Source organism: Phaenicophaeus curvirostris, chromosome 18 (genome assembly GCF_032191515.1).
Source record: "Phaenicophaeus curvirostris isolate KB17595 chromosome 18, BPBGC_Pcur_1.0, whole genome shotgun sequence".
NCBI classification, from domain to species: Eukaryota; Metazoa; Chordata; class Aves; order Cuculiformes; family Cuculidae; genus Phaenicophaeus; species Phaenicophaeus curvirostris.
Window position 1 is genome coordinate 4,252,885 of NC_091409.1, and position 20,017 is coordinate 4,272,901.

At 48.8% G+C, this 20,017-nt stretch overlaps 1 protein-coding gene across 1 annotated transcript; it reads right to left on the reverse strand.

Moving 5' to 3' along the window:
• Positions 1–53: 53 nt before the first annotated feature.
• APCDD1L (APC down-regulated 1 like) lies at positions 54–18,842 on the reverse strand. The gene is made up of 4 exons (XM_069871682.1): positions 18,708–18,842; positions 7,344–7,470; positions 5,554–6,112; positions 54–2,286 (listed from the first exon to the last, which is right to left on the reverse strand). The coding sequence occupies exons 1-4, from the start codon at positions 18,742–18,744 to the stop codon at positions 1,522–1,524; spliced, it is 1,488 nt and encodes a 495-aa protein (XP_069727783.1). The 5' UTR covers positions 18,745–18,842; the 3' UTR covers positions 54–1,521.
• Positions 18,843–20,017: the final 1,175 nt, after the last annotated feature.

Genomic DNA, 20,017 nt, shown 5'->3' on the forward strand with positions numbered 1-20,017 from the left:
TTGTTCCCTATCTTGCATATGCAGATGAGAAGTCAACTTCTCCACTGACTGCAGAGGGAACCCAAAACGGGGTAGCCAAGCTTGGCCTTTTTGGGTAGAGTCTTAGAAGTTTAAGCATTTATGTGCATGATTAATATAGGATCACGCGAACGTGCTGACAATATTTATGTCACAATTGTATGCATTTAATAAGCATCTCATTTGAATTATTAATGTACAGATCCCCCAAAAGTATTTTTATGTTATAAACCCCATAATTTATCTAAATACAAGCTGCAAGTTTGTAAATACAGCATTAAGAAGGTAGCTACTGCATAGCTGGTTTAACAAAATGTCCTTTGTGAGTAAGATATATAGGCTTATTTGGAGAGGATTTAGCTACTTGGAGGAGGTCTTCTCCAAGTAAGTTATATGCTTCTTTGCTGCAGCAGACAGGGAAGATAATTTCATGTTTGTCCTTCTTGTCAGTAGAAATCAGTCTGACCTGACTGTGCTGTCTGATTCGAGCATCTCCTCAGCTCATCAGTCACCAGAGGCAGATTTATAAAACATCTTTAGAGAACGGGGCTGGAAGTGACATTTCGATTGACAGGAGAGCTGGATTAACGACCGGGACGCCGGTACACTTACTAAAGAGGGAAAAGATATGGTCTGGGAAGACTTGTAAGCAACCTTTTGCTTCGCATGGCACGTGGTGAGGGGGAGTTGTGATTGCCTGGCAGTGCCTTTGCCCGCTGGACAGCACTGAACTGGAAAAGCCAGGATAATGCAGCAAGGATGCAGCGTCTGCAGCTGGGAAACGCTGAAGGTTGGAGCAGTTGTGCACAGAAACCTTTTCCATTTACTGTATCTTTGATGAGCAGCGTCAGGCAGGACGGGCTGTGGAGGTAATGCTCTGCGAGGGCTGCTTTTCTGTGTCCAGAAGTGGAAGACTGTGTGTTGCATCTTTGTGTGCGTATGTACACACAAAAGCTGCAGAAACTGTCTGTAAACTGAGAAAGGCGTGACTGCCCGTGCCCTTCTCAAGAGCCCTTGCTGACTGTTTAGTTATTGCTGACTGACTCTGCAGATTAAATTTGCAAGAACAGCAATAAGGAGTGTGATGAGAGGGAACTTAACCTCAAAGAAACTCAGCAGCCGACACTTCGGATGTTTGAATTACATCTGAATCAAGCTCTTGAATAAATCTTAGCAATGTCAAAAGCTCAAAGCAGCAATTGTAACTGATGTTGCTTTTTTGCCCCCCCTGGTATTGCTGGATTTTCTATTGCGATGTGCAGCACATCCATGTCACTACATTAAATTTGTACACAAAGAAGAGAGGAGATTAGGCAGTAAAGCCACAGGACAAACAGTGTGTAGCCAGGCACATCTTCTTGGCTTCGCTCGCTGTTGTTGGGTGTTCTTAAAAAGCGTTTCCAAAACTGAGTAAAACTGATTCCAGATGTGCTCATTTGAAGGCTATAAAAATCACATTAGCACCAAGACTATCTGAATTCTGTGCTGTACCCGAATAGATAACTAGTCCCATCTTAAAAACAGAAGTGCTATAAACAATAACAAGGCCACGGGCAGAGGTTTTAGTGCTTCATTCCCATTAGCATCCTTTTTTCCCAAGTATTTTAGACTAACATAGTTAGAGAATTCTTCCGATGCTCCAGCACACTGAATCAGAGGTGCCTGATAGGATGTGGGTCGCTTGTCCGGGCTGTCGGGACTGGATCCGTCCGTGGGCCTCTCACCAACGTAGAGCAGGCTGCGATCTCTCGAGTCTTGCTCCATTTTGAAAAGTTCATACTCCGTGTGCGGCAGCTTGATGCCCAGAGCCAAACATCCATTGGTGGGGGTTATATCCTGCTCCACCCCAGCGCTCCAGGAGCTCGCCAGCCCACAGCTTCCAGGTTCTGAGGAGTTCAGCATCGTCACCGTCACCTGGTCCATCGGTGTCACCCGAGCCTGCGTGACTTTAAAAGCCAGCTCTGTGCCACCTCTCACTTTGGAGGAGGGGACGCCGTGCGTGTAGTGCCCAGACGCGTAGATGGTGAAAGTCGGCTGCGTGCAGAGCGGGTCGGAGTAGTGATAGTAATAACCTTCCCAGGTGTGGTTGTTGCCGTGGAAGATGAAGTACCTGGTGAGGAACAGCACGGCGGGGCGGACCTCGCAGTGGGTGCTCACCCAGCTGCCGCCGAGCTGGACGGGCAGCTGAGCTCTGACGGGCAGGATGGGCGGGTGGTGTTCGTCAGCTCGGTAAATAATCCCGCAGGCTGGGCAAGGATGCTCATGGTGCTGCAGGAAACGACAGAAAAACCAAACAACACACCAGGTTTTGTAAACTGATAAGCAAAACAAACCCTTTTAGAATCATAGAATCACGAGGTTGGAAGAGACCCACTGGATCATCAAGTCCAACCGTTCCTATCAAACACTAAACCGTGTCCCTCAGCACCTCGTCCACCCGTGCCTTAAACCCCTCCAGGGAAGGTGACTCAACCCCCTCCCTGGGCAGCCTGTTCCAGTGCCCAATGACCCTTTCTGTGAAGAATTTTTTCCTAATGTCCAGCCTGAACCTCCCCTGGCGGAGCTTGAGACCATTCCCTCTCATCCTGTCCCCTGTCACTTGGGAGAAGAGCCCAGCTCCCTCCTCTCCACAACCTCCTTTCAGGTAGTTGTAGAGAGCAATGAGGTCTCCCCTCAGCCTCCTCTTCTCCAGGCTAAACACCCCCAGCTCTCTCAGCCGTTCCTCATAAGGCCTGTTCTCCAGCCCCTTCACCAGCTTCGTTGCTCTTCTCTGGACTCGCTCCAGAGCCTCAACATCCTCCTTGTGGTGAGGGGCCCAGAACTGGGCCCAGTACTCGAGGAGCGGTCTCACCATTTTAGAATACTTAAAAAGCTCCAACTCCCTTCCGCACCAGGTTGTTCAGCCGCAATGAACTTGCTCCAAGACATCCAAGCAGATGAAGTGGGATAAAGCGCTGCCCTGGCTCTTCGCTATTGTGGTTCGCAGGGAAGGGCAGAGAGGGCTGCGCCGCGAGGCTGTGCTCTGCCCTGTGCCAGGGCCACTAAGGACGGGAGGACAGGGCACGCAGAGCCGCTGCGAGGGCAGGGAACGCTCCCTAGGGCCATCCAGGCTGCTCCCCTACAAATTTTTTATTTCCACTGGAAGCTGCTGCGCGTACCCACGGGTGAGGATGCTGGGAGGCATCAGCCACCCCAGGGCATTTCTGCCCAGGAAATCCACTGCCTTCTTTTCAGCCACCTTCCCGTGGGGAGGCTCCTGTGGCTGACGGTGGCTTTGCCAGGGCAGCCCAAAGCTCCTGTCCCCTTGGGAGCTGCATCTGCAGCGGCGTTTGCCATCCCGCCGGGCACCAACCTGCCGCGATGAACAGAGAAGAACAGGACCCACTGCAAAACGAGGACCTGACCGCGCCGAGCTCTGAGCCAAACCAGCCCTGCCGCTGATCCACTGCCAGATTTTTTTTTTTGTTCAGCTTGGAACTCTTTTCTTCTACTTCACATATCACAACCGATTTATTTTTAAATAACCAGGGTTTGAACATTATATCGTTTTCTAGAACACGAGCTAATCTTTACTGAACTGTCATACGCAACAAGGTTAAATAACTCGGTAGTTAACTGTAGGGTGGGTAATTTACATGCAAGTTGATTGGAGTCTACTGTAATTTAGTCATTTTCAGCTTGCTTTACTGCTACTGTCACCTTAATGAGTGCTGACAGTACACAGTACATTATGGCTAAATAATCCCAGAAGCTGGCAAATATATGTGCTCTCCTTAGACAGGAAATTCTTTGATAATGAAAGGTAATTTGGGGAGAATGGGTTTCTTTAAAACAGATATAAATTTAAGGGGAAAAAGAGTGATATTTTCATAAAGAGGGTTAAAAAATAATTCCTAACATAGCTGTGTGACTCTCACTAGCGCAAGCAAATGAATGGTAGTTTAGGGGGAGGGGGGAGAAAAAAAAAGTCCTGTGTCCAATAAAATTATCACTGTAGACACGGAGCCAAAAATCTTACTCGCTTAAGCCAGTCATATGAAGTTATTTCTAATGTATGGCAGCTTCTAATTATCGCCAAGTGGTGACATCATGTGCCGGTCCATTGGAGAGTTGTTAGCTGATTAATTACAGTGCTATATTCCGAGAGTGCATTTCAGTATCTTTAGGTTTGGCTTTAAATTAACTTTTAGAAGTGTTTATGTTTACCATCTGGTTTTGCTCATATATAGACTTTTGGCCCAAGATAACACAAGTTTAACCAATTTAAGAATGTTTCTTTTGAGGGAGAGAGGGCTGTCACTCTGCATTTTTAAGAGTTCAGTTGGTGGAGTTTGGGGTGTGGGGAAATACTGCCCCCAAAATAATTTTTTTCAGTTAATTCAATTCCATCTGGTAAAGTTCAGGGAGATTTTTTCACGCCATCTCACTGCTTGATCATTTCTGAACTGATTAGCTATGATTCAGATAGAAGTGTGCTTTCTTGGAAAACTAACTAGCTGTAAAGTAAAATCAAATAAATAAATGAAATAAAATGCAACCCAGTCTCCTGCTCAGTTTTATTCATATCAAAGTGAAAGTCTGATTTCTGTGTAATAAGCTAATTGTATTCAGGGTGACTTCCTCTGCTAAGGGCATTACACCGAGGAGCAACGATTTAATGGCAGATGTTGCTTCCTCGCTCCTCTCTCAGCCTGGAGGGCACAACAAAGAGCGAGAGAGAAGGGAGGAAGACAAACGACAGAGCAGGCAGCGTCTAATGATGTGCAGCCTGAAGCTTTCACTGCCTTTGGCGCGGGAAGCTAGGAAACGGCATTTCCTAGGAAAATACAGAGCCAAAGGAAAGCCACTAACTCCAGGCCCATGGCAACACAGGCTTGTTTCTGATGTTGGGTTTGCTGTGCTTTCACCCACCCCAGTCCTGCTTGGTGAGGGAGAGAGAGCCCCCGCAGCACCCTGGGAACCTACGCCTGCGGCTCCACACCTCCTCGTCCCCGTGTCCTTCCAAGAGAATCAAAGAATCATAGAATCACTAGGTGGGAAAAGATCTTTGAGATCATCAAGCCCAACCATACCTGTCCACTACTAAACCATGTCCCTAAGCACTCCATCTCCCAGTCATTTAAACACCTCCAGCGATGGGGACTCAAACACCTCCCTGGGCAGCCGTTCCAGCGCCCGATAACCCTTTCGGTGAAGAAATCTTTCCTCATCACCTTAGAATCATAGAATCATAGAATAACCAGGTTGGAAGAGACCCACCAGATCATCGAGTCCAACCATTCCTATCAAACACCAAACCATGTCCCTCAGCACCTCGTCCACCCGTGCCTTAAACACCTCCAGGGAAGGTGACTCAACCCCCTCCCTGGGCAGCCTGTTCCAGCGTCCGATAACCCTTTCGGTGAAGAAATCTTTCCTCATCGCCTTAGAAGGAGGCTAAGTGCAGGCAGGACATATTTTAACATGAAGGAAATAACACCTGTTTGGGAAATCCTATGAACCGACGAGGGCACCGCACAAAGACATCGTCCTTACCACCGCGCTCTGCATAGGCTGCTGGTAACCGGTCGGTCGGTAGTGGAGCCTCTCGCCCCACTCGGTGTGAACGTCCCCCAGGTACAGCTCCTCCACCAGCCGGCTCCCGCTCTGCTGCGGCTGCAGCAGGGGCTGGTGACGCTTCTCCACGCGCACCAGGCTGAGCTCGTGCATGGCAAAGCCCAAGGCGGCGGTGCAGTCTCGCTCGGTCTTGGCGCTCAGCACTTCGTAGAGCGCCCCGGGAGCCCAGGTGCGCCCCGGGGGCAGGAACCCGCTGCAGCCCTCGCCCGAGGTCTGGTTGATCCAGGCGGCCACCTCCCGCATGGCCTTCTGGCTGTGGAAAACGATGCCGACTTTGTGGAGGTGGTAGTCGGCCTCGGTGGCCCCGCGGGTGATCCAGGAGGCCTGGCGCAGCCGGAGCTTGCCCTTGATGACCAGGGAGTAGGAGGGGTCGCGGCAGGAGGGATCCCAGTAGTAGAACTGGTAAGCCTTGAAGAGGCGGTTGGAGTAGAAGAAGTAGGAGCGGGTGAGGAACTCGGGTCCTGGCCGCACCTCGCACCTGGGAAGAAGGCAATTCGGAGCCGCTTGCAGCGCGCGGCCAGGGGCTCGCGGGGTGAAATCCCTCCCCAGGGGCACCCGGGATGCCGGAGGAGAGGGGCGAGCACAGCTTGGGGGGCAGAAGCCTGGTGGCCACCCTTGGGTGATGTTACGATCTGGGCACCTGCGAACAAACCGCGACAGCGCCGGGCAGAGAACCTTGTGCTTTGTGCCACGTCCCCATGGAAGAGGGCAGGGGGCAGGGGCTGTTCTGCCACGGGAGCCGGGGGTCTCAGCAGCTGCTCCCCAGTCGGGGAGAGAGGCAAGAGGCTCCCAGCGTGCTGGGGTGTCTGCTGGGGCAGCGGCTCTCCGAGGGCTGGGGCGTGTTACTGGGAATGGGGTGCATTCCCAGGGCTGGGGTGTGTTCCAGGGATTTGGGGTGCGCTCCCAGGGTTTGAGGTACGTTTCAGGGGTTGGGGTGCACCCCAGGGATTTTGGGGTGCATTCCTGGGGTCGGGGTGCACTCCTGGGGTTGGGGTGCATCCCCAGGTTTGGGGTACATTCCAAGGATTTGGGGATTTGGGGTGCAGTCCTGGGGTTTGGGGTGCATTCCTACAGTCGAGGTACGTTTCAGGGATTCAGGGTTCATCCCCAGGGTTGGGGTGCATTCCTAGGGCTAGGGTGCATTCCAGGGGTTAGGGTACGCTCCAGGGATTTGGGGTGCATTCCTGGGGTTAGGATGCATTCCCAGGGTTGGGGTTTGGGGTTTATTCCTGGGGTTGGGGTGCATTCCTAGGGTTAGGGTGCACTCCTGGTGTTGGGGTTTATTCTCAGCCTTGGGGTGCATCCCCGGGGTTGGGGTGAGTTTCCAGGGCTGAGGTGCATCCCCAGGGTTGGAGTTTATTCCCAGGGTTGGGGTGCGTTCCCAGGGCTGGAGTACTCCCCAGGGATTCGGGGTGCATTCCCAGGGTTAGGGTGCATTCCCAGGCTTGGGATGCACTCCTGGGGTTGGGGTTTATTCCTACAGTTGGGGTGCGCTCCCAGGGTTGGGGTATGTTCCAGGGATTCGGGGTGCATCCCCAGGGTTAGGGTTTATTCCCGGGGTTGGGGTGACTTCTCAGGGTTGGGGGGGCATCCCTGGGGTTGGGGTGAGTTCCCAGGGTTGGGGTTTATCCCCAGGGTTGGGGGTGCATCCCTGGGGTTGGGGTGAGTTCCCCCGGTCGGGGTTTCTCCCCCGGCTCCGCTCTCCTTACCCGCTGGAGACCCATCTCCCGTCCAGGCGGGGCGGCAGCCGCGCGGCGATTCCGGCTCCGTCCTGCAGGTGGCGCAGTCGCTGCCGGCACCGCGGCTCCCAGCGCAGCGGCTCCGCGGCCGCGCAGGCTGCGGGCGGAGAGCGCGGGGTCACCCCCTGTGCCCCCCCACCCCCCCCGGGGCCCGGGCAGCGCCCATCACCGCCCCGCGGGGCTGCCCCGGCCTCCCGGCACCCCGGGAGCCGCCTCCCTGCGCAAAGAAACGCCCCCGCGCAAAGAAACGCCCGTGTTTGCGCCACCCGCGCAGCGCGGAGCCGCCTGGGGGGCAGCTCCGACTCGGAGACGCGGGTTATTCACTGTTTTCCAATCCTGGTCTCATCTGAACCCAACTGTATTATTATTATTATTATTATTATTATTATTATTATTATTATTATTATTATTATTATTATAGGAAATCTTCAAATAAAGCCCAGCGCTCTTTGTCTGCGTTTTCTCCCTCTCTCTCGCTATTGTCGAAGCGGTAACCGCAGCGGAATTCCAGCGCGGGAACGCCGGCCTCGCCTGTCGCCTGCCATAAGGACAGTAATTCTGTCACTTACCTCATTTCCCATAACAACGGATGTTATTGGCTTAGGGAACGTGTGAACACTCAGCGAAATCCTGAAGACCTTTGCACGCACGCAAGCATATGTACATCTATTTCTATACGTTATTCGCTCTTGACTTAAGCAACGTTCTGTCGCGCTCATCCCGACTCTGCTTCGGCTAGAAACGCGCAATTTGACTCTTTATAACACCGCAAAATGAATTTTCAGCGAAGCTCCTCCTGAAACCCCACCGGGAACCCTGCCTGGCAGAGCTCGGTCCCTCTCAGCCCAGCCCCAGGGCTGCCCGGCGCTTACGAGCCCGGCCGGGGTCACTCGCTCTGGCCGTACCGTGCGATTCGCTTCCTAGCGTGCTGGGAAGTTTCAAGGCAACTTTTATTCACAACGTACCAATGGTTAGGACACAGGTTGCTTTCCAGCCTGCCTTTTAGCTGGAAAGAAAGATCTAATATATGTCTATAACATTCCCATGGAGTGAGGATGCTAAACGCTTGCACACTCAGCAACTCGGTCTAGGAGATCAAGAGTCTCTCTAGGAGATCAGGACTCCCTTAGGAGATCAGGACTCCCTCCAGGAGATCAGGACTCCCTCCAGGAGATCACAGAGTCTCCACTGCTGCTCTCCATCCCCAGATGCCACATCCGTACTTCTACACAACCTGAACCATCCTGAGATCTTTACAGGCAGATCCTTCATCGGGAAGAGAGATCCAAACCATCTCCCTGCAGATAAGAGAAGCAACAGCCGAGCTTGCGAAGGGTCCAAGCCAGGCTTGGAGAGTGCCATCGCCTTCCCAACAAGAAGTGCTTGTGTGAGAAGTTAGCGCCTACGGAACTCCTGCAAATCACATAGAATCAGAGAATTGTAGAATAACCAGGTTGGAAGAGACCCACCGGATCATCAAGTCCAACCATTCCTATCAAAGCAAGACGATGAGCGGCTAAGCGCCGTCAGCAGAATTCCTGGGCTCGCAAGCTCAGGATATAACACAAATATAAACAGGCTGGGTGACCCCCACAGCTGAGGTCTAACAGGGAAGCTCCCTCGATTCCCACAGTCAACAGCCAATTTATTCAGGGTCAGGAGCCTCTCAGCCCTGGGAGCAACACATCCTACACACACAGGGTTAAATTCCTCTTAAAAATCCTCAGTATCCAAGTTTGCCACAAATATAAGCCCTAGACCAAGTCAAATGGGAACTCAGTAATTAAACATCTGCTGTGCAAGTCAGAGGGCCCTGAACGTGTGGGAAAGCAGAGAGATTTCCACTCAAATAGTATCTAATTACTGATCTAGGAATGTGTATCTTAAGATCTACACCCGATGGACAAATCCAGAGTCACTCCACTATGGCGCTGTCATTTGCAAAGGTTTTACAGGTCACAGGAACACGGTCTTCGAAATGAATTCACGTAGATTTAAGCACACAAACCCTAAGAAACTACTACGAAGGGAATAAACACATGGAAAGTGAAGCCTGCAGTGAAGCAGGAGAGTCATAACAGACACAGCTACCTACCCAAAGGCCAGTGAAACCGGCCTCGGATTTTCTGTTACCTCACTATGCACTGGAGTGCGTAAACTAGCTGGAAAGAAGCATTATTAGCGTTAAGGGCTCTTTTTTTTGGAGCAGACTCATAACTGTACTGGTTTTATCATCTTTAAGGGCTGGATGTGGTGAGCATAGCGGCTCCTTCACAACTGCTTGCACTGGTGCTTCCTAGAAACAGTTCCTATGAGTCTTCATATGAAAATGGGAAACTATTGGATGACAAAACCCACTGCTCTTAGTTAAACTGTTAATTAGGCAGCTGCAGGGTCCATGCAGGCTGCCCCATAGGTGCTGGTTTAGTAAAGCCCATTAGGAGTTGGGGTTCTTCATCCTCATTCCAGTTCTGCCATGATTTTCTCTATGGCCTCAGGCAAATTTCCTCCTGTACACTCCATATTCCCAGGGTTTTTTTAACTCCCCTGCAAAATACACCAATTTTCATATGGCTGCCCTATCAAAACGCCTAATTACTGGCAATGCTGTTGAAGAGCCTTCAGTACAAGGACAATCCAAGCTGAATTACGCTTAAAATAAACATTAAATCATTTTCCTAGAGCATAGAGTAAACTGAAAAATAACTGTATTTGTGTTAGAAGTAATGCACTGCAAGGGTCAGATTTGCTTTTGCTCATCACCACAGACTCTAGAGGTATCGGTGTAGTCTATAGCTACACCAAAATACCGGCACAGAATATAACCCCTTTCTGAACTCGCTATCTGCACTCTGCGTGTGTGTATTGCAGCAGAAGCCTCAATATTTCCTGAACTCTTACCGCTGCTTTTGGCAGAAACACTAAAAGTCTACATCGTTGGAGAGCACAGACACTTTGGCAATGCAAGCACCACATCTTGACACATTCAATAGGAAAGGCAATTTTTATAATCAGGATCAAACTCCACGGGTGAAAAAAATATATATATAAAAAAAAAAAGCCCCCAGAATATAAATATTTTACATGATGGGAATTCCTAGGGATTTTTTCTTACTTAACTGTACACAGGACTCCAAGCTGGACGCATCCTCAACCCAAAAGCTATTGGCTTGTGTCCAAATTTTGTGGCTGCTTTTCTCTCTCGAATACTCCAGCCCAACCCCGCCACTTCTGAGCATCCTTTCAAGCTGGAAAAGTTCAGTTCCACACCTAAAATCTGTAGTTAGGGCACGTCTCTACTCCAAGAGCAGCATAAAGTGACTGTCACTCATCTGTCTTTCTGTTAGGCAGCCCCTGCTGAAGCACATCAGAGTAGCTTCTCTCTCCATCTTAAAAGAGTCACAAATTAACTGCTTTATAGAGTTCTTGGGCACAAGGAAGGAATTATTCACAATTCATCTTTGAGACAAAAATAATCATTCCTAGGAAAACATAGAAAAAGTCAGCTATGATCTCTTCCCTCGTTATCCCCGCTGTCTGTATCAATTAACCGCAAGCATTTGCAGAGAGCTCCTCAGTACCACAGCTAGACAAAACAATATCTTTTTCCAGCTTTCCAGTGCGTGCTGCATCCCAAGTACTGACCCAAAGTCTCCGAGCAATGGGGCTGCACAAGCACTTAGGCAATTAGGAACACCAGTAACGAGGAATAGTGGCTGATCACTGCAATCAGCAGTAACTGGATCAAGTCTTGAGACAAGAGCAGTAGCAAATGCTACCCAACTATTCCCTACACATGTGTATAAGCAACTTTCAGAAAAATCAGACCCACAGCATCAAACGATAGAAAGGCAGAACTGGAAATTCTTTGCAAAGTAAACTTCTGTTAAAATTCAGATGAAAGATTCCTAGGCAATGGCCAAGCCTGAAAATGAGAGCCTGACACTGGCGTCGGGCTACACCACTGCTGTGTGCTCCACATTCCAACCCATTTCTCACTTTTAAAGGAAAAAAATACCAACCAGGACAGAAATACTGTAATATGCCTTGTTGGAAACAAATCTTGTTTGTGTTTTTCCAAGCACGCTGACTTTGGAAAAAAGCAAACTTGAGTCACACATCTGTTTCTTTATAAATGGATGACAAAATGCATACATTATAGTTTGCACCAAATTAGTTACTGTAAATCAACTCTTCTCCGGAACTAGATTGCTTAATCTGTTACATGTTATTGCCTCCTATGGCCAGAATTTATTATTCCCATTTATAATTCTAATGTTTCAGTTAGTCACTTATTCACTGGGATAAGATCAGTGCCTGAAGTCATGGAGCATTACACATTTCTTCGTTTGGAGATGACATAAAACCTTTGATATATTCCATGAAATGGTTAGACTGGAATGAAATGGACGATAAGGAACATATCAATATATTCTGCACAAGCAAATTATACTCATCCACACAAACTTCATTAACACAGCAAAAAGCAGTGTTTCTTTAGCATTTTTCTCTCCTGAGAGCACACAGAATGGATTTGAGGTTAGCCACTGTAAGGATAAGCATTCTTTTAAAAGCAAAGAAACTGTATTTAGTAAATCAATTTTTCTTCCATTTCTGTGGAGATTAAGTTAGTGGTACTTTTAATTCATTCAGAATAAGGCATTCCCAAGGCAACAATTCTGCGGGAAGAGATAAATCTCATATTATAATATTACAAAGTTACAAAACTTAACTCTAACCCACTGGGTGGAAAACCCTCCCACAGCAGAACTTCGCACGTTGCCGATCTGCAAACTGAACCCGATTCAGGACAGGACTTAAGCACATGCTTAGGTGTAATTGGTTTCAGTGAAACTTAAGCATGTGCTTGAAATTAAGCCAGTGCATAAGCATTTTTCCTGATTAGTAATGCCTCCCTGAACTGAAGCCAGAATGCGGTCAAGTGGTTGAGGGAGGATGCCAGTGGAGTCCGGGATTCACTGGAGTCCTGTTTGGCTTCTGGAAAAGTATTTCTATTATTCATCCCTTCTCTTATTTGTCTGTAAAATGGGTATAATTACACAGAGCTGTTTCACCACTCTGATGTTCAGTACATGCTATTTGAAATGCTTTGAATTCACTAGATGTTTTCAGTTTTTCTCTCAAGGACGGCACAATAAATGTATTGCATGTTAGTTACCGTTGTAGAGCATCATCTTGAGTTTCCTGTGCGTAACGTGGCATAATCACATATGAAATTCTGCAGATCCTAAGAGGGAACTCAGCCAACTCAAAATTCCCAAGCAGCTCAGGATTTTAGAGAAATTTTCAAAACATATTTTCACCACATACTTTCAACACATTGACAAGCAGATTCAGGCACCGTACTCTATGGGTTTTAACTGATTTTTTGTTTCTGACATTGTGATCATTGCCCAATTTGTCTCATGTCCATAATTCGAATAATGAAGCACTTGTGGTGAGTCGACTGTGGGTTTTAAGACACTAGAAAGTGAATATTTTGCTCTTGGAATCATGGAGTCATTTATTTCTCCTGTAAGTCTCACGTCCAGTGACACATGACAAGATAGATGGGATCTGTGGCAAAGAAGGGGAGAATGGAGAAGGTATTCTACCCTGCACCTCAAAGATCTTCTTAGATATAAAACACATTTAAATAAAATGGCTTCTTAAAATTTCCCTCTCCAGCCATAAGGTGACATTAAGGGAGACCATAGTGAGATGATCTCTAATCTCCTGGGTACCTAGATAATATCCTGGGTACCTAGACAGTGACAGATTGGTGAGGACACATGGGGGAAAGCATTTGTTTTCAAAACCAAACGCAAAACAACTCAGTCCAAGGCTGAACAACACCCTGGGGGTATAATCACGACTCAGAAAAAACTCTAACTGGAATTCATATTCTTACCAAATGGGAAATATTACATCTATCTTGCTCAATTTAGATGAGATAGAAACTCATTAGAAACACTTCATATCGTTTTGAAATCAATGGCACGCTCTCATTTAGAATGTATAGAACACGCATGTAGTTTTGGCAATTCCCTTGAACCCTGCACAGACACTTTATTTGTGGCTATTGTGGCCATTTTTAATAGCGATGGCTAAGCATATTTTTTTCTGGGAGCGCTTTGAAGAGCGGAACCAGTAATCAGACCATGGCTTGGCTACGAAATGCCAACCTCCTTTTGAACATCTAAATCACTCACATGGCCCATGAACACAGAGAGGACCACCCACCACATAATATTAACATAAATACAGCATTGACCCAAAGCAAAATGAGCGACTGGAACTGGCGGGAGTTGAGTAGAACAACAAAAAGTGATTAGGGGGTGGGAGAGGTTGAGTTATGAAGCAAGATGAAGAGAGCGGAGTCCGTGTAGGCTGGCTGACTGGTGGCTGGGGCAAGATGGACATGATAACAGCTTGTAAATATTCACAAAGCATAAACACTAAGGAAGGGAAGGAATTCCTTGCAGTGAATAAAGAGGTTCTGTTGGGAGTGAATAAAGAGAGGAAAAATATGTCGCTTGTATATCAGGGTGAACTTTTTGAGGCATGATCTGGTAGGCAGTGCAAGTCCACTTGCTTGGCAGGATTTTGAGAGATGGAACAAAGCGTTAGTAGAGCAGGGAATAACCCGCTCTCGGCAGGGAGTTGGCGGGATGCTCTGAGTGGCCTTTCAGTCTCCCACTGCCGTGGAGCCGTCCCAGCTCCCTGCTCCCACAGGAGGCAGCTGCTGGCCTCTGTAACACATTGTTCACTGTCCTGCTCATAGAAATCACTGCCTGGCCTCCGTGGGACTGGAAACACGGGCTGGATGCACAATCGTTTAGGTACGTAAAGACATAAGCAACTGCAGTGGGTACTAAACAGCTGGACACAGCTGGGAATCCCAGCAGGTCCTTGCAATGTCAAGTACTCACCACTGGAAATCTAAGTCCAGGAAATTAGATTATAAACCCGCTAAAGTAAGAACAATCCTTTTGTTCTCCCCTTGTTTAGCACCTAACACAACAGGATTCTTGGCACTGCTGCAAGGATACTGTTTATAGTAATAAAAATAGGATCTAATAGGACCTAACAGTCTGAGGCTGCTTGGCTCCAGCAAAGCCAAGGATGAGAAGTGCATTCAAAAGCAGCCGTAGCGGAAGGTATCCTCAGCAATAACACTCTGCAGAAAGGTGGTAAACTGATACATAGCCCACACCAGAAATACACACACACGTTTAACTTAGAATCACAAGTGACCACAGAAAAAGGTTACTTGTTCGGCTGAAGCACAGAATTAAAGTTACTTCTAACATGTGTTTTGGGGTCTGGGTGTGGTTTCTAGATAGCCTGAAATTTCAGTCTACTGTTTTGCCTGTCAACATTAGCCAAGTTTTGATGTGTTCCAGTTCTCTTAAGCACTGCCGACAGATGCTAAAATCAAAGTTGACATTCAACCTATGTGCTGCATAATCTAATAATGGGACTCGCGCTACTCAAAAATAACAGAACCTAGGAGCTTTTCTGCAGCAAAATTTTGCTGTCATTTATATTTTCATCTGTCTTTTCTAGGGAGTCTAACTAGCAAAAATGATTTTCCTCTCTGAAAAAGTTTCTCTGAAAAGATTTACAAATAACGCGATATCGTGGTTTTGTATCAACAGGGGAAAAGAGACACTTAAAAGCCATAACCTACCAGTGTCCAGCACTTGTGGATTTGGTAGGAGTGTGAACAAGGTGAAACCAATTGGCTCAGTGGGGAGCTTGGTGTATACGTTGATCCCAGAGAGCAGGGCAAACACCCACTTCCAAGGATCTCTGACTTCTACTTAGACAAGGCCAGAATGTCACACGTTCATCAGTGTTTCTTATTAACCCAGTGGAAACCATAGAGGCCTTTTTCACTGATCGGCCGAAGGGACGCACTCAAGTTTAAAGCATTATTTTAAAAACTAAACTCAAGCAAATCTCTTCAAACACTCAGTGGTGAGACTTCTATTGATTTATGCACCACCACACCAGTTGTAAGCTGAGAGCTGTTGCTGCACGATGCAAATGCCTGTCTAACAGTGCCATGGGAGCCGAGCTTCATCGCAGCATTCTCAGTTTCAGCTGAATTCAAACTGTGATGACTTAATAAGCTATTCACTGAAAATGAGAAAACATCAGTATGAAAGACGTGATTATCACACCATCACCCTGCTAAAACTCAGAGAAATGATGGATTCCAACCCTCTTATCACTTAACACTCTGGGGATTTGGCATTTCAAACAGACATCAGAGCTTCTTGCCTAACACACAGAAACAGAACTTTCCTAATTTTGCATTTTAGAGCATGAGACCTTTTAACTCCTTAAAGAAAAAACCCCACAGAGTGCAGATTACTAACCCCTCGGATCTCACACAATTTAAACTAGGTAGAGATGGAGCTGTTCTGTGAATCATATTTTCAGTTTCTGGCAGAAATCTTAGCCTACAGAAGTAGAGTTGCACGTTAACATTCTCACATTTTCACTGTCAGTTTCTTGGTATTATTATATTGAGATGCACCATCTTAAAATCACGAAGTTAGGAATTCTATTCTTTTGCATAGCTTTGTCTTCCTCAGCATTAAATAATAAGAAAACCAAAGGAACTGCAGAGCAGTGTTCTATAGGTGCTTCCTAATTTTCAGGTTGGTTTTAGCAGGGATTGTATCTTGTGCATGAAAGTGCTGTCTTTATAGATGACTTATGCTATGTTGCGAGGAAACACGGGATCCTATTGAAAGCAAAATCTCTTTCCAAACTTTGTTCTGCCAGATGCAGCCTCCCCTAGCACTGGATTCCAGCTTTGGTTTTCTTCATAGCAATTTTTGGCTTTTGAAAATCTCCTTACTCGACAATTTGTGCTTGTGGGGAAAATATAGAAACCACACGATACATTTTTCCCTTGTGTTTTTTTTATATCTCAGTCCTGGTTTTATCTATATCCATGTACTTTGAAACATGGCTAACCTATAATTATGGAAAGAACGAATAGAGTCATATCACACCATTCGGCATAATACATTAGTTGTTGATTTTTTTTTGGACAGTTTGAGAAATGAAGAATAAAACCCACCAACTTGGCAAAAATAAATTAGCTAAATAAACATTGATTCAAACGTGTTTGGGCAAAGACAATAATGTTAATTTAATAGTAAGTACATATATATGCATGTGTAAATACACACAAGTATATCTATATTGACTGTACTACTATCATTTACGGGATTCTCTATCTAATCTCATAATTGAATGCAACTGCTGATCTTACCTCACCCCACACTGTAATTTTCACAGTTAAAAATAAACATTGAAAGCAAGAATAGATCTTTTATGTTAAGCTGCATAGGAGAAGCTCCACATGAAAAGTATCAGTGTGGTGGTATTGGAATGTAAAGATTTTAATGAAAGTGCAGGTAAAACTCAGCAAGTCTCTGGGGACAGTTCTAGGAATAAGTGATTCTTTGCTGGAGGAGACTCCAATATCAGGTTTGGTTACCCAACTAAAGTGCTTTTTCAACTAATTATGCACTGGTGTTGTGCTCTGCTGACGTTCAGTTTTATGCAAAATACAGAATTGCTCACAGTGAATTCACTGGCAAAGCTTGCTCTGATTCTAATGAGTTCGGGATCTCACTTAGCTATTTAAACGTATGTTTTAAGGTCCACCTTCTGTTCTTACTGAAATCAATGGAAACTCTCTCGCTGACATCAGATGGAAGACGCACAGGGTTTAAATACAATCAGACTAAAATAAATGGTATGAAGACATAAGAAAGAAGTATTCTAACTAGACTTAAGCGAGTAATCTTACATAACGCAGAACTGAGCAAAGCAACCCGAGTAAATAAAATATGTAGAGAAGGAAAATATGTATTTCTTAACCTGTTAAACCTCATCTTTAGGAAACACCCTATGACAAAGGCCTCACATAAGGAAAACAGAAAAGTAACCCTGAAGAAGCACATTGCTTATAGATTTCTTTCTGTAATCTGGTCCTTTACACCCAATGCAAATAACCCCCAGTAGCGATTCTTTTGCAGCAATCACTAAACTCACCCCCGAGCTGGAGAGGAAAGTCACCGTGAGATTTTGCTGCTCAAAACCTCAAGTGAGTGAAATAAGTGGTAGCAGGGAAGCGAGAAACCCAGGTGTTTCTATTTGCAGCATCCAGGCTGCAGGGGGGGGCGGGGGCTCCCTCCCACCCTTCCTCTCACCTGCTCAGGGCTGCAGAGGCTCAACCGAGGGTCTGCCTTGCACTTCCTAGGAGAATAATCTGTCCAAGGATGGAGGAGCCTCCCTCAGGCTCTGCTCCTTGTTGTAAACAGAAATCATTTTGCCTTTTTGCCTTTTTTTTTTTTCTTTTTTTTCCCCGGCCCGGTTGTCTTTGTTCTCCCATATGGTCTTTTTAAGCCAGAACCTTTTCTTCTGAAACTGCTCCAAGAACTCGGGGGTTGCAAGATGCTTTCCTGAGATGGAGCCGCGAAGGTGCAGCCGCCCTGCTCCGAGGGCTCGTGTGCAGCTGCGGCTCCGTGGAGCATCCCGCAGCCGTGCCTCGCCGGGACAGGTGCTGCATCCTCCCTGGGATAATCCCCAATTCCCAGTAAAACACCACTGGGAATCCCTATTCCCAGCCCGAGCGCTCCCCGAGCGGGAGCAAAGCTGCAGCGGGGCAAAGCCCAGCGGGGTTTTAGGGCTTTGGGGAGCCTCGGGGGGGAGGCAGAGGCTCAGCCCCAGCTCAGCCCCGCACCTCCACGCTCCCGGGAAGGAGGGAGGGAGAGCTGCCCCCTGCCCGGACCCGCAGGGAGTCCCTGTCCCGGCTCCCGAGAGCGAGAGGAGCCCCGGGGCTGCCGGGCACCCGGACCGGCCCCTGCCTCTCCCTCTCCCTCTCCTCGCAGCCCCTTACAGCCCCCTCCTCGCCCTTTCTTTGCACCCTCTCTGCAAGCTGCGTGCCTTTCCCTCGCAGCTGCCTTGCACCCACCTTGCCGTTTCCTTGCAACCTCTCTGCGAGCTCCTTCTTCTCCACTTAGAGCTGCCTTGCACCCAAATTGCCATCTCCTTGCACCCTCCCTGCACCCTCCTTGCACCCTCCCTGCGTCCCCCCGCTGTCCCCCCGCACCCTGCTCCGTTGCGCTCTCCCTGCACTCTCTTCGCTATTTCTTCGCCCTCCCCGTACACCCCTCACCCCCACCCAGCTCCCTCCTGCCCCTCGGCAGCTCCGGGAGGGGGGGAGGAGGCTGGCGAGGACCCCCCCCGCTATGAGGTGACCGCGACTCCCTCCCCGTCCCCTCCAGCCCCGGTGCCACCTACCCAGGAGCAGCCCCGCGAGCCACCAGCCCCGCTCCATGGTCCCGTTCGGCTTCCTCGGCGGCGGCGGCGCGATCGCCCGGTGCCCGCGGGGCTCAGCGGGGCGGAGCGGCCATGGGCAGCGGCCCCGAGCCTCGCTCAGAACGGAGGGAGAGACTTAAAAAGCCACCGCGAGCCGCCCCGCCGAGAGCGCGTCCCCCCCCCGGCTGCCGGTGGCTCTAATGGAGCTTGGCAGCCACAGGTTCAAGTTGCCAGAAGAGGTGGAGACTCCGCTGCCTGCGCCCCACATGCGGCCGCGCTCCGCACACGCGGGGGAGGAACGGCGGCAGGAGGAGCAGGAGGAGGAGGAGGAGGAAGGCTGCCCCGACGGGCCGGCATCCTCGGCTGGGACCCGCATCTCAGGGACCAGCATCCCCTTGGGGACCAGCATCTCGGGGACCTGAATCCCTAATTGGGACCCACATCCCCTTAGGGACCTGCATCTCAGGGACCAGCATCCCCAACTGGGACCAGCATCTCGGGGACCAGCATCCCTGACTGGGACCCACATCTCCTTGGGGACCAGCATCCCTGACTGGGATCAGCATCCTCTTAGGGACCCGCATCCTGGGGACCAGCGTCCCTGACTAGGACCAGCATCTCGGGGACCAGCATCCCCAACTGGGACCGGCATCTCGGGAACCAGCATCCCCAGCTGGGACCGGCATCTCAGGGACCAGCATCCCCAGCTGGGACCAGCATCACAGGGACTGGCACTTTCCCCTTGGGGACCAGCATCCCCAACCAGACTGGCACCCCTGCCTCAGGCACTGGCCCTTTGTCCCCAGGGATCAGCCCCGACGGCTGCTCTGACCTGACCGTGCGGCACCACAGCTTCTCAGCAGAGCGCTGTGAGGGGATCATCCCTGCATCCCCACACCCCGGTCCCCCTGCTCGCTGTGGGAGCTGGCTGGCAGGGTCATCAGGAGAACAGGGCCTAAAGCCCTTAGAAATGTTCTCAACATCCCACAATGAAAAAATAAAGGACTGTTTGCAGGTGACTCCAAAGCACCTACCCCAGGTGCGCTCACCCATGGCTCTTGTGTTCATGGCAGCCAATTCCCTTTCCTTTCTGTTACCCAAACAAGCCCCGCGGGACAGAGCCGCGCTTGATGGAGGGTTTGTAGCCAGCTCTTGGCACAAAGCGAAGCACAAACCTGGGCTTAAGACGGCTGTATGATACAACAACACTTCTCCTTGTCTGTATTGATGATTAGCAATGAACTGGAAACGAGGGGTTGACTGAACATGAAGCTGCTCTGTTCATGGAACTT

What these genes read in the sequence shown, in the direction of transcription:
- APCDD1L (XM_069871682.1), bottom strand. Translation starts at nt 18,744, where the DNA reads ATGGAGCGGGGCTGGTGGCTCGCGGGGCTGCTCCTGG. An exon ending in GGGAGATGGGTCTCCAGCGG is followed by an intron (nt 6,113 to 7,343) that starts GTAAGGAGAGCG and finishes CCTTCTTCCCAG; the next exon opens with GTGCGAGGTGCGGCCAGGAC. An exon ending in AGCCTATGCAGAGCGCGGTG is followed by an intron (nt 2,287 to 5,553) that starts GTAAGGACGATG and finishes CGTTTCCTGCAG; the next exon opens with CACCATGAGCATCCTTGCCC.